This window comes from Neolamprologus brichardi, chromosome 14 (assembly GCF_056152115.1).
Source record: "Neolamprologus brichardi isolate AB-2024 chromosome 14, ASM5615211v1, whole genome shotgun sequence".
Lineage (NCBI taxonomy): Eukaryota > Metazoa > Chordata > Actinopteri > Cichliformes > Cichlidae > Neolamprologus > Neolamprologus brichardi.
In genome coordinates this window covers 12189139-12203592 of record NC_142117.1, presented here as the reverse complement: position 1 = coordinate 12203592, position 14454 = coordinate 12189139, and the positions used below count along the sequence as shown (strand labels likewise).

The 14454-nt window shown below is 40.4% G+C and overlaps 1 protein-coding gene across 5 annotated transcripts in view; it reads left to right on the top strand.

The window, feature by feature from the left end:
- Nucleotides 1-14454, top strand: part of rap1gap2a (RAP1 GTPase activating protein 2a) — an 88408-nt gene that overhangs the window by 53713 nt on the left and 20241 nt on the right. For all 5 annotated transcript variants that reach the window (XM_006803900.3, XM_006803898.3, XM_087850821.1 and 2 more), the window contains one exon: nt 11329-11413. In XM_006803900.3, the coding sequence (XP_006803963.2) occupies nt 11329-11413 (85 nt within the window). The remainder of the gene's footprint in view (nt 1-11328; nt 11414-14454) is intronic.

Sequence of the window (14454 nt, the reverse complement as noted above, 5' to 3'; positions counted from 1 at the left end):
TTGTTATGGTCTTGCAGTTTTCTGTGATTATCCCAGATGTACGACTTGTTTCGGTGTATTAAACCCTTGTATTTCCCTTTGGACTCAGAAAGTTTAATTTGATTTGAAGTATCTCAACACTTGTTGTCCCTTAAGAGAAAATCTCATCAAACACTGCTGAGTGGCCGGGATCCTTCTGTTTGAGGGTCCTTGATATGGACAGCAAAAACTAACTGAAGAACTGTGTCTCTATGAAGAGCTTGATACACTTAAAATGGCTATGCTGCTGTTTAACAAGAATCCTGTATTGTCTCTTGTGGTCATGTGGTGGTTGAAGTATTTGTGATAGAGCAAAATAAATCATGCTATCAGTTGGTAACAGATTACAAACATCATGAAAAACCTTCCTGGTTAGTGAAAACCCAATTTGCAAACCAGTAAGCCAAAAGAAGAAAATTAGAGATACCCCTACACAAAACACAAGACATCTCAAAAACCAGATGACTTTTATGCCTAAAGGTCACATTAAATGTTTCCAAAACTCCTGTATTTCCTGTTGCTCCACCTGGCAAGCTTCCTCTTTTTGTGCAACACTTATAAAGTATACAATAATAAAGTAGGATTACTCCCCTTAAAAAAACAAAAAATGTAGTTTTTGAAAAAACAAAAACATTTTCAGAGAAGGATACACAAAAGCAGGTAGCCCATTTAGACAGTTACCAATTTTGCTCACTGAAATTTCTACATGGCAACTACTATTAGCCCTTACACTCCCTGACTACTTTTCTAGATAAACCCATACCTGATCAGCCAATCACAGGGCAGCAACTCAGTCTATTTAAGTATATAGACGTGTTCAGAGGAGAATGGCGTGCTCCATACTCATAGGGGGGAAACAGCAATTGAGATAACCACTCATTACAACTAAGGTATGCAGAAGAGCATCTTTTCTGAATCTCTGCTTGATAACATGCTGAACCTCGAAGCAGATGAGCTACAGCAGCAGAAGACCACAGTGGATGGGACTCCTGTCAGCTAAGAACAGGAAATTGAGGTTACAGTTACTGTAGGAGCTCAACAAAGTTGGACGAAAGCAAATATGAAAAATATTACCTGGTCTGATAATTGCCAGTTTATGCTGCAAGATTTGAATAGTAAGGTCAGAATTTGGCAATCACAACATTCAGGTGCCTGAATGTTGTGATTGCCTACACAGTCGCCAGATCTTAATCCAGTGGAGCACCATTGGTTGTGTAGGAACCTGAGATTTATATAATGTATTTGCAGCCATAAAATCTGCAATAACTGCCTGATGCTGTCATATCAGTATGGATCTCACTCTGTGAGGAATGTTTCCAGCAGCTTGTTGAATCTGTGTCATGAAAACGTAGCACAGTTCTAAAGCCAAAATGTGGCCCAGTAGGGTCCTAACACGTGTAACAGATGGTGAGGGTAGCTAACTAGTTAAGCTAACTCTCAGTATTAACCGTCTTTTTTTCTGCAACTTGATGAATTTATTGTTCTATGAAAATAGACTTGAAGCAAAAGTAAAAGCCCCTTAGAATGGGAAAGGGGTGGGATTAAATAAGTGTTTACTTCTTCCCACTCCCTTTCAACATGTAAATTAATAATTTTTTTTGTATGTAATTTGTACAGTATTTTTTTTCTTTCTTATTTTCTTTTCTTTTCTAAATGTACTTGTATATTGTTCACATGTTGAAATAAATTACCAATCAATCAATCAAAACATTTGTTCTTTTAGTGCACTGAAGAACAAGGAAATTAGGGCTAACAATCTGACCTTATATTTTCTGTCTTTTTCAACCTAACATTACTTCATTTTATTCTGTGCACATACACAAAAGACTCTTGTTACACAGGTTTAAAGTATATGTTCTGCAAATTTAGTTAGGCTTTAAAATATTCATTTGCTCCAGGTTTCTAGCTCCAGGTGTTTAGCTCAATTCCATTTTTCAATTTAATTCCATTTCATTTATATAGCCCCAAATAACCACAGTCACCTCAAGGTCCTTTGTATTGTAAACTAATGTAAGGTTCTCCTTCCAGTGAGACCTACTGGAACCATTAAAATTCCTTCCTTGCTGTTCTGCTCATAGGGTTTTGTAAAAGTAAATGAAAACAAATGGCCATGCAGTTTGTTTAAATGTTCAGTTTTGCTCCTATAATGAGAAACCTTTTTTTCCTAGCTAAAGTTGTTCGGATGATATCATGCATTTAAAATGTTCAGTGAGATTTCTTTGTTTTCTTTTTTTTTATTATGACTTTGCAGAAAAGAAAATCTGAGACTTCTTATAGGTGTTCAGCGTAGCCAGTGGGAGATTTTAAACATTTTAAACAGAAATCCTCATTAAGAGATTAAGTGCAGTTACTGTTTAAAACTACAGTCTCTCATGCTGCTTTTCTTGACAACCTTACAAAGTTTTTCCTTCTGCCGTAGCTCCTTCCCTCTGCTCGCTGTCAAACTCTCCTCCTCCCGCTGTTTAACATTTCCGCTTTTATTCACTGACTCACTCGTGTTTCCATTCGTCCTTCTCGCAGTGTTTTTCTTCGCTATCCGCAATTATTCCCTTTTTAAAGAGCATTTCACTGTTCTTTGTGAATACCAGCGGAGTGCCTTTCTGTTTTTTGGGGACTGGTTGCATTCAACAAGCTGATTTTTGTTAAAAAATATTTAGGACTATGTTGGATTGTGCTCAACAAATGACACTACACAAAGACTAATTAGCTCTGTCTAAGGAGGTATACCTAAACTTTGCCATTATTATACATTAGTGTGAGCAATATGCTTCATATTGCTTGAACAAATTGTGTGAGCATATGTGTGTATGACAGACAACCTTGTCTTTGAGTGTAATGGATGAGACGGTATTGTCTCTAACAAGTACCCAGGGACCCACCCAAGACAGCCCTATTTACCCAGCTCTGCACAGGGGATTGAGAGAGCTATTTTTAGTCTGCAGATTCATTTATTCTCGCTCTCCATACCTCGCTCTTTGGCCTTCTCTCTTTCAGCGATCTGTCTGGTATTCATTCATTCTGCGTCTCTGCCTCTCTGTCTTCATATCTTTCCATTTTTCTCCAGGACCTTTCTTCTCTGGCGTGCTTATCAACTACTCTGACATGGTGGAGCTAGCGGAGAAGAGACATTTAATGTCGTCCGACAGAAGCTTAAGTCAGTTTTTTTTTCTTCTTCTCAAGTCAGTGACACTGGGTGAGATCGGGCAATGATAAAGAGGAAGTGCGCGCCCCCCCCCCCCCCCCCCCCCCCCCCCACATCACAAAATGAATATGATAAGGCAGGATTTGAGGCATTTCGATTGATATGACATTGATAGTGATTGATGCCAGGTAACTGTTTTTTCACTGCAATGTGCTGTGCAAGAGAACAAATAATCATAATATTAATTTTAAAAAAACTCTTGCTTCCTTAAATCAAAAGTTTTGATAACAAACCTCATGCAGATCATCTGAATAATAAAAAGAAAGAAGTCTCATTAATGCACTTTCTGTGCCTCAGATGAATGCACTGATACATGTATGTGACAGAAGTGTGATTAAAAATGACAAAAGTTAAAAAGAATAAAAGACAGACAGGTGAATCTTTCTAGGGATGCATCATTAGATAACACCAGGGGATGTACAAGTGCTGAAAAAGTAAAAGCAATTACAAAGAGCACTGACAGGACACCTTCTCTGAACCCATGTGGAATGACATTTCATTCAGCGAGGGAGTTTGTATTACATATTCTTACTAAAATTGTGCTGATATTCAGGTGTTTGCTGGATCGAATGGCCGCAGGCTAATGAACTCACAAAATACGTCATCACCTCACAGACCGGTGACTATGAGCATTGCTGGGATATCCAAACAAAGTGTAATTAACTGCACGAAGCACGGCCGAAGAAAAAGAAGCAAACGTGTTTCAGCCCGTGGCCTTTATCAGTGTCACTCTGCTGCTGGGAGGTAAATACACATAAATGTCTAACGGTTTCCTGGCAGCACTGGTGCAGTGTGCCAGAGAACAACACTGACATTTCAGAGGCTAAAGCTACAATATGTAACCTTTTTACTGGCTTGTAGTGTTTTCTTTTGGTGTTAAGATGGTTAATTCAGTGTCGAGCAACAAAGCGTGCTTGTGTGTCTGACACACTGGTTTATTGCACATCTTTTATCTTAGAAGTCAGAGTTCTCGTCACTACCTCTGGCTTCAGCATATTAAATGGCACAGTTACAGTCAGTCAGAAGACGTTTTGGTTGGTTTTTTTTCCAGGGTAGCAGACTTATGGCGGCATATTACACACCATCCTTGACAGGACGATCTTAATTTCCCAGGGTGAGAGTCAGCAGCCTTCGAGAGGGCAAGACCTTCACTGGCATGTGTTTAATCTGATGCTTGGGTTAAATAATTAGGAGAGAGAACCAAAGAGTCAAGTTAAAAAGGAGAAAGATAAGCAGAAGCCAAGGAGAGTCTTGGAGAATGAAGACCATAGCTTGATAAAAGCTTTGAAAGAGTATCTCTGAATGCATAGGTGGTATAAATGGAAGATGGCTGAAAGCTATTACAGGTTAACTTCACTTCAAGGTTGACATTTTTTCTCTATCATCCACTTCATATATACCCTGTTCTTTAATGTGTGAAAATTACAATAAAATATTTGCTTAAAAAGTTGTATATTATACTTACCAACCACTTTGTTAGATAAACCTGTTCAACTGCACATTAATGCAAATCAGCAAATCACTTGACAGAAACACAGTGCATTATAGACATATTCAGAGAGAAATGGCCTTCTTCAAACTGATACAAAGGCAACAGTAAATCAAATAGCTACTCTTTACAACCAAGTTATGAAGAAGAGCATCTTTTCTTAATCTTTGTTGAACCTTGAATGAACTACAGCAGTAGAAGACCATGGCGGTGCCATTCCTGTCACCTAAGAGCAGAAAACTGAGGCTACAATTACACTAAGAGCTCAAGAAAGTTGGAGAACAGCAGATTAGAAAAGGGTTACCTGGTTTGATGAATCACAATTTATGCCTATCGTTTACACAAAATGATCTAAAAGGAGAAAATGGGCAATGAAAGTGCCTTGGTGATATTAGAGGTCAGAGGACAATGGCTAGACTGTTGACCGTACTCAAATAATGGTTACACCCAGTGTACGCAGAAGAGCTTTTTTTGAATGTACAACATATCAAACCTACAGCAGCAGAAGGCCACACCCGGTGCCACTCCTGTCACCCAAGAACAGAAAACTAAGGCTACAATTCACACAGACACATTAAAGTCGGAGAATAATAATAAAACATTGCTTGGTCTAATGACTCATAATTTCTGGGATGTTCAGATGGTAGGGCCAGAATTTGGCATATACGGCATGAAAGCATGGATCCATCCTTCCTTGTACGACCGGTTCAGGCTGGTGGTGGATGTGATTGTGTGAGGGATATTTACCTGACACACTTTGGACCTGTTAGTACTAACTGAACATTGTTTAAATTCCACAGCCTATGTGGGTATTGTTGATGACCATACCAGATCATCTTTTTATAACCACAGTGTACCCATCATCTGATGTCTGCTTCCAACAGTAAAATGCACAATGTCACAAAGCTGAAATCATGTCAAACTGGTTTCTTGAACATTACAATGAGTTCTCTTTACTAAAATAACCCGCAGAGCCACCAGATCTCAGTTCAATAGATCACCTTTGGGATGTGCACTATGAAGAGTTAAGGCACCTATGAAGGCCAAACAGATCCAACCCTATACCAGCAAGGTGTACCAAATAAATTGGCTGGTGTATGTAAACTGTCACTATTGTTTAGTCTATGAAATGAAAAGGCAACTGTCTCCACTTTTACAGCAAACTGTCTTTCCTTTAGAGCGAGCTTCCAGCTTGTGTGTTTGAATATTTTAGTGCCGTTGGGTGAGAGTTCCAGTCTGTCACAAAAACAAGTTGTGAGGGTGATAATGACAGAGTGCATCTTCAGGTGTGTGTTTGCTCTTAAAACAGGGTCTGGAGAGTGTCACACATACACATAGAGGCACACGCGAACACTGAATCCATTTACTTTCTTGTACTCTATCAGCAGAACGGCTAAATGAAAAGGTTATTTACTTCCGCTTCTCCCTCCAGTGCACCAACTCTGTAGATGAAGGAGCCATTATTTTTGAACAAATTTATCTATTGATTTAGAAATGCAGCAGCGTTTCTTTTTTTGGGATACAAGACATGCCGCTCCCTCCTACCCCTCCTTTCACCCCCCTCTCGCTATCTGTCTCCCCCTCTTATTGATAATGAGAGTGTTTCAGGTTGTCTGGCTGGACGGTCTAATCTCCTGCCGGCTGCCAAATTTGTATCTATTCATGTCGCAGTAAGACAGAGAGGGCGAGGCATGATGTTCCCGCAGGAAGCAGCCGGTGACTTGGGCTGCAGTTGCCTCATAATTACTTCTCTCCTGACCTCTACACATATCCGTGCATATCTGGGATGCCTGTAGTCTTTATGGCAAACAGCTGACTAAGCCGTGCATCCGTTTCTTAAATCTATATGTGGAGTAGGCTTTTGGGACAGCTAATATGGGAAACTAGATTAAACACACAATGGAAAACGTAAGAGTTTTCATCCATACAGGCACCCTTTTTCAAGGCTACACTTAGCTTGTTTGCAAATCTAAATTCTAGGCTCCATTCATAAAATACCATCATGGCTTCTTTAGGATCCATTCATGACTTCCTTACTTAACTACAGAGTATATGAGTCAAAAGGAATCACGTTGTCTGTATGTCACCTGTCAATATCAGCCAACATAAGTACTGATCAGGGCTGGAGCTGCCAGGTCTAATATGTGACATTGCAGCAGATTGTGCTGTGTGGTGTAATTCCTTATTACAGAGTTAGGCCTACTCCAATATACATGGTTGATGGATTCTTGTGTACCCTGCCCCCCCTATACTCAACCATCTTTCTTCCTTTTTATGTGTCCAATTACAGTTGTAGTAACCCCATTACAGGAACCATCAGTCATGTAATTGTCCAATCAGCATGAAGATCAGGCTCCTTATCAGGTTTCCTAACAAATATTAAGACCAACTGGAAACAGTACAGATTCATGAGCCCTTGGGAGAGGGCTCCATACCAGAGACCCGCACTTCACCCTCTTCCCGGTCCTTCTGTGTCTGTCCGCTGTTCTTTATTTTTATCATCTCAGCTCTCTCCATCGTCCTGATTTCCTCTTTTCATTTCCTTATCTCCTTACTAGGATCAGTCAGTCATGTAAAGATGTTGTCCCCCCTTTTTTTTGTTCCCCAAACACTCTTTTGTGTCCTGGATAGCTCTCCTGCTGACCCGCTTTCCAAATCTAATCTCGAGGGTTTAATCAATAACGGAGATGTATTAAAGCCTTTTTTCTTTTATGGGCCTTTCATTCAGCCTCTGTCACAAACACACACACACGCACACACACACACACACACACACACACACACACATGCACGCGTTACTGACATCGTCATTAGATAAACATGACGACTGTGTAGATGTAATTACTGTTGAATTAGCCATAATTAGCACCAGCTAAATCCAAGAAGGATTATAGGCACGCACTGCTGTACAAGAACGGTACAGCTTGTACTAGTTTTGATGTAAATGTAGAGCACAGCATGTCCTATTTTTCTTTGCGAGTTTACAACCTCTTAATCTTAGCTCCAGGTGACAGAGGCCCGAGTTAAGTTACAGTGCACCTAATTTATCCAACAATCACCTTTTTTTTGTTTTGCAGTTTAAATAACCACTTTATTGTTGTGGATAGATGAATGGCTATTTCACATGTGACTACCCAGTTCTTGGAAGAGTACCCAGACCTCACAGACCCACACAGCTGTTCCTCCCCAGCAGTATTAAAAGAATCTAACAGTGTGGCAGTCACTGCCCATTTGCTCACTCAGAAATGAATGCTGTACATTATCCATGCTAGCTCAGAGCCAGAGGAATGAATGCAATTTGACCCTGTGATCTCACCTATAACAGCCCGAGTGCTTACTTCTTAATGTTGTTTCCCTTTCCTTAAACGTTTATCCAAGTGATAGGCAGGAACCTGTCCTAGCTGATAAAGGGTGAAAGGTGAGATACACCAAAGCAGGTCAGCGGTCTTTCACAAGGCTAACACAAAGAGACCACACACTGTCACGCTGCCGATTTAGAACCGCCAGTTAATCGAACGTGTATATTTTAGACGGTGTGAGGAAGAAGCACAGCCGCGCATGCAAACCTATGCAAAGAAAATTCACATTCTAAGTACCAGCAACACTGCTTGCAGAGCCTTGTGAGCTACCTAACAGGCCCGCATTTTGTTTTTTTTAACCACACTGTAGTTTTTACTTTTTCTTTTTCTTACCAGACAATTATTCAGGTATTTAGTTTTTCTTTGACCACAGTTCTTGTTAATTAAAAAAGTGCCTATTCCCAGAATTCTCATCTTGTGTTTATCTTTGCATCTGAGTCACAAAGTTGAATAAACAGCAATATTTCCAAAACCTACCAGGGCCTTTAAAAAGTGCCCTAGTTTCTGAAGGAATAACTAGAAATCTCAAAGATTCTTCTTACAGATTTCCATCCATTGCTTGATAAAGATTACAAGATTACATGTTAAATAAAAGTTTCTCTGCTCTATCTTTTTCTGTCTTCCTCATGACAAGGTCAGAGGCTTCGGAGCAGACTTGACAGCTGATAACTGGTGCCAGGACACCCATAATGCTTCCTTTTCTTATATATCTCCATTTTTATCATTTTGTAATTTCTTCCAGTGCCACTGGAGTCTGTGGCAGCCCACAGAACTCTATAAAAAGCCACATTGACTGGGGACTATGAGGACCTCAATTCTTTTCACCAGGCTTCATATCTGTCTCTTGGACCGTATGTTAAACTTTTATATTTGTTGACTCAAGTCAAGTTCAAAGACTCCAAATGTCCGTTTTAAATTGTACGTATCATCTGGCATATTAGGCTAGGAAGGGGAATTTTCATACCTAGCCTTATCATTTTATTAACGCATTCACTTTCTCAGGCAAGAAGTGAACTCATATCTCCGAAACTCTTTAACATATCTAAATATAGTTTTATAGGAGCCACAAAACATGACCACTAGAGGGCAGTGCACTGATCAAGAACCAGCTCCCAGTTGAAGGAGACAGACAACCTCTCTACTTTTAAGATTAGGCTTAAACCTTTCCTTTTTGATAGAGCATATTGTTAGAGCTGGATCAAGTGACCATGAATCCTCCTTTAGTTACACTAGGCATAGGATCCTGGCACTTCCCATGATGCACTGAGTGTGTCTTCTTCACTCACCTCTTTACAATATAAAGCCATCACTGACACGTCCAGATCTCCCCCTGCCTCCATGCACACACGATTCCTTCTCATATTTCCTTCTCTGAGCCACTAGTGTTAACATACATAATCCACCTTAATTTAATTAACTTTAATTGGCTCTAATGAACTTAAACAGAAAGGGAGATCAAAGACAAGGTTCACCCGTTCACAGTGAGTGCAGATAGGAGGTGTTGTCATAACAACACAATACATATCTACCACTGGAGGAAATTACTAAATGATACCTCCTTGATGGGCACTTTGTGGTCGCAGTCTGACCCTCACTTTAATGATTTGTCAGGAAGCCAACGTTCCTAAAAATAACAAGCAAGCTATTATGCGGTGAGATGTAATTTTAATGTATTATCCAGACTTTCATTCACAAACTCTGACCTTCACACACCTATTGCTGGTATTAGGTCTAGCTTATAGGGTGGAGCTCTCCTCTAAGGAGTCTGCTGAACAACTGTGTGTTATTCAGTTTTCATAGAGGCTGATTTTAATAGCGCCTTCCTAGAGTATGACACGCCACATTTTCATCCAAACTTTCTATTCACACGTGGTCCCACGCACATATAATCTCTATGAACTTCCTAATTTATTTCTTTGCTTCCTTCTTTCTGCTGTCCCAATGTGTCCTCTCCCTTCCTGGGCGGTAGCTATCTGATGTGATGCAATCGCAGTTTTATTGCCTCAAAGACACAGCCCAGGCTGCAAGGACAACAGCTCCACATCTTTCCCTGCTTTTCTTGCGAACACAAATTCCCTCCATCCCTGCGCACAGGTGTAAATGTAAGGGACAGAAAGATAGATGGTGCCACTGTGCTGTAGAGACACACAGCGGGGGTTTACACAGAGACCTTAGTCTGGACAAGCTTTTCCTTTTCACAGGTCAGTGGGAAAAAAAGGCAACGGTGTCCTTCCCTGCTCAAGGGTAAAGAGAACAAAGAGAGAGAACAATGAACAATGTCTAAGAAAATTATTTTTTTTCAGTCCTTATAAACTCCTCCAGTCTGTTTTTCCTTACGACTGACATTCACACATCATCCGCCGACTGTAAGCTAACATACTGCATACGCAGGGTGAACACAGCGCTGCGTTGTGTGATCACCGTGCCTGTGGAAAGAATTGGGCTTTTCATGTGTCCTGAAGAACAAGTAGGGCTGTGTCTGGGTGTGTCCCAAAATATGGCTAATGGAGATGTGGCCGTGATTTTGCATCTTTTCTTCTTTTTTTTTTGTTATGTGAGCCTCATAAACATCAAGGTGCACTGCTGATTTAACTACAGAAAAGAAAGGAGTAGGACTATTTCTGCATTACAGAAATGAATGCAGAAATGTCATGAAAGGACAGAAATAAAGTGTCCTTTCATGACACTGCTGCATGAAAGGATGGAGGAGCTACGATAGCTCCATCTAACGAACAAAAAGGAGTGGGCATAGTCATTTCACGTAAAAAAAAAAAAAAGCTAGACATATGCATTTATTGTGTTCCATTGTCTTTTTTGGACTCTAATCTCTCTCCAGAGGAAGTAGAGGTAGAAATCAAACTGTGTGGAAAGCGGCTATGCCTACCGCTACACCACCAACTCGATCTTGATCTTAAATTCAACATGAGAGATGTTCATCTCAAACCGTCACGACTGAAGCTGCTGCTAATCCTCCAGCTGTCCATCAGTGACAGCTCAGTCTTGAACGTCTGGGATCATTAATGTGTGCTCGTGCTTTTAAGTGTGATACACAGAAACACATGAATCACCACATAGTCTTCCAGCCCCAGATGACTTTTTTTTCAGGTTCTGTGTGACAGAGAACAGTTTAGCTTTAAAATTGTTTATTACTACTATTATATCATGGTGGACGGTGTTTAAACAGCAGAAACACCTTTAAATGTGTTCCAGAAAAACAAAAAAGATTTAGTATTTATTCTTCGTTTTTTTCTTCTCTCCAGGAAACAGGAGCTGCTGAACATCTCCAACGTCCCTTTGGGAGAATGTCCCCCATCACCACCCCGCACTGCACCACCCAGCATGAAGGTATGAGCAGCTAGACACACCTACGCATATTTGCTAATGGTGGGATATGATATTTGTCTACATGTGTTAAATCAGCTGACTGTGATTGTTCTCAGTGTGAAATCCCTTTAACAAGCATGCAATTCGGAGTCAGTGACAAACACCACTGTCACAAAAGTTCAAGAGAACATATTTGTGGACGTAAATAAAGCACGGTGTTAGTTCGGGCAGGCCAAAGCCAAGCGAAGCTACAATCCCGGCAAATCAGCTGATCTCAGTGCCAGTCCCCATCAGCTCATGGCTCAGCTGATTCTGGCTATCTCTTGCAAATTATTGCAGATGAAAATAGCAGTTTTCCTACCGTTGTCCTGACTAAATGTCAGGCGAATACAGGCTATTATGCTTTTACAACATCTGCTATCTATGCCACAAATTAAAACCTATAATTTTTTAAAGATTCAAATCAGGTTCATTATTTATATCTATTATTATATATTATATCTATTATTGCTCTCAGAAAACACAAACATGCTGATGTCATTGTGTAAACTCAGTCGCACTTTTGCCTATTTTGCTGTGACGGTTCCTCCAGGCGTGAAGTACTGTAATCCTTCTTTTTCCAACATCTGCTTGCCATTTAAAAAAAGGGATTACGTCTGGAGGCAAGCAGAATAAGAGCCTGAGATACAATGAATGCTCATCTGTGCCGCTAAATCTTGGCTTTATATTTTGTCTCGAAATTTTACAGGAAAGTGAAGGATACGTTCTACAAGACATCCAGTAAAAGGAAATGTCAATTCATTTGAGTGTGCACTTTACCTTGGCTCCAGTTACCTTGACTGGCACTTGGAAATTTCCGTATATGACAGCACAAAGCGGTTTTCGAGGACCTGAAATCAGTTTTCTTCCATGCTTGTCATTGTTTTGAGCTTCCTTTTGCAGATGTTGTTAAAAATGAATTGTGATGTAAATTGAATCATGGTCTACTACAGTGGGACCCCATTTAACCCATTCTCAGACCCATTCTCATTCTCAGGAAGAATTGTCTTCAAACTGTGAACCAAAGTGAAAAACAAAAATATGAGAGCGTAGCTAAACTACAGATCTTAATACCAAATAAAATCCATCTTGCTGTAGATGATCATCTTCCTCAGGTGCTGTTACACTGACTCATGTGGTGTGAGGTATGATGTTGTCAGACACTCTCTCTGCACTACTCTCACACTAAAGCTGAAGATCTTTCTTCCATTTTCCTTCAGCATGACAAAAAGAAAGAATACATTCTGTATGGAGGGAGATTAGCATGGTGAGGAAGTAGCTGATGGCTGCTGGTCAGGATAGCAACCTTAAAGCAAACCATCATTACTGAGTCCTCTGAATGGGAGTTTGTCCATGGTGAGAAAGGGACTGAATTATGCTCTCAGAGGAATCATATATGAGAGAAATTATGGAAGAAATATAACTCAAGACAGAAGGCATCAATTACCTTCTTGATGTGTGGCTGATTTCTTATAATTATCAAACAGCAGCCTCCAATTTTGCTGTGAGCTAGAGTGGCCTAATGGCGAGATACTCATCATCAGTCACACTGGCAGTGAACGTATGAAACATATAATTTCTTATAATTGCAGTTTACGGCAAATCCGTGCCTTTTGTGTAGAAACATTTGTATCCTTTCTCAGATCGCAAAGCACATGTTGTTAAAATCCGTTTTGTCAGCACCGTGTCGGCGCTAATCCTGCTTTTATCCATTTTTGTTTTTTAATTGTTAGATAGGTGCCCTCGTAAGAAGCTCTTTACGTGGTTAGGAAAAGCGTTTAAGGTTATAGGCGTCAGAGGACAGCTCACGAGCAAACGTGTTAAGGCAGCAGCGGCGGGAAAACTGTGTTTGCTCAAGTGATGCGTTTAAGTGCAAATCGGAGGTACTTCTGGTTTGTTGAGTATTTCCATTTCTGCTGCTTTACAGTCAAAAGCCACTCACAAGCTTATATAACTTGTGTGATGTGAGTATTTTGAAATTCAGATCCAAAATGCTGAATGTTATAAACAAATAACCCCTTCTTGATCATCTGTAAATATAATATTATTCTGACATACATGCACACCAGCCACTTCATTAGGTAAACCTTGCCATTCTTTTTGACTTCTGAACTCCCTTAAACCGTGGAGGCACAGATTCAACGGTGTGCTGCACATCCGTGAAGTGAATCTCCCATTAAACCACATCCCAAAGGTGCTCTGGTGGATTGAGATTCGGTGACTGTCTAGGCCGTTTGAGAACAGTGAACTCCTTGTTTTAGTTTTGTGACATGTTCTCTTATCCTGCTAGGAGCAGCCATCATAAGATGGGCACACTGTGGTCATAAAGGGATAGACATGGTCAGCAACAATGCTCAGACAGGCTGTTGTGTTTAAACCATGCTGGAGCTAAGGAGACCAGAGTATGCCAAGTGGTTATCTGAGTTTTTCTTGCTTTCCTATCAGCTGAAAGCAGTCGGACCCATTCTGCTCTGAACTCTGACGTTAACGAGGCATTTTCATCCAGAAAACCACCGCTCACTTGGCATTTTCTCTTTTTTCATACCATTCTCTGTAAACCCCAGAGATGGTTGTGTGGGAAAATCCCAGCAGATCAGCATTTTCTGAAATACCCAGATCAGCCTGTCTGGCACCAACAACCATTACATTTCTTTCTCCGTCTGATGCTCAGTTTGAACGTAAGCAGACCATTTTGACCACAAATACATGCCTAAGTGCATGTGGTTGCTGCCATCTCGTTGGCCGATTAAATATTTGCTATAACAAGACAAAACGTTCACTCCCAAAGCGTAACATATTACGCTATGTGACAAATAGCCGGGAAGTTACGCTTTCGGCCACCCAACACATTCCTATGTTACGCATTCGGAAACAGGAGGAAACATGAGAACCATTTGGACTGAATCTACACATGTATATTTATTTACTTTCTCCTCATGAATTGCTTTGCAAAACCCTATCTAACACGATTAAGGTTGTGGTAAAGGTTAGGGTTTGGACTGGAATACACTGCTGGAACGTGT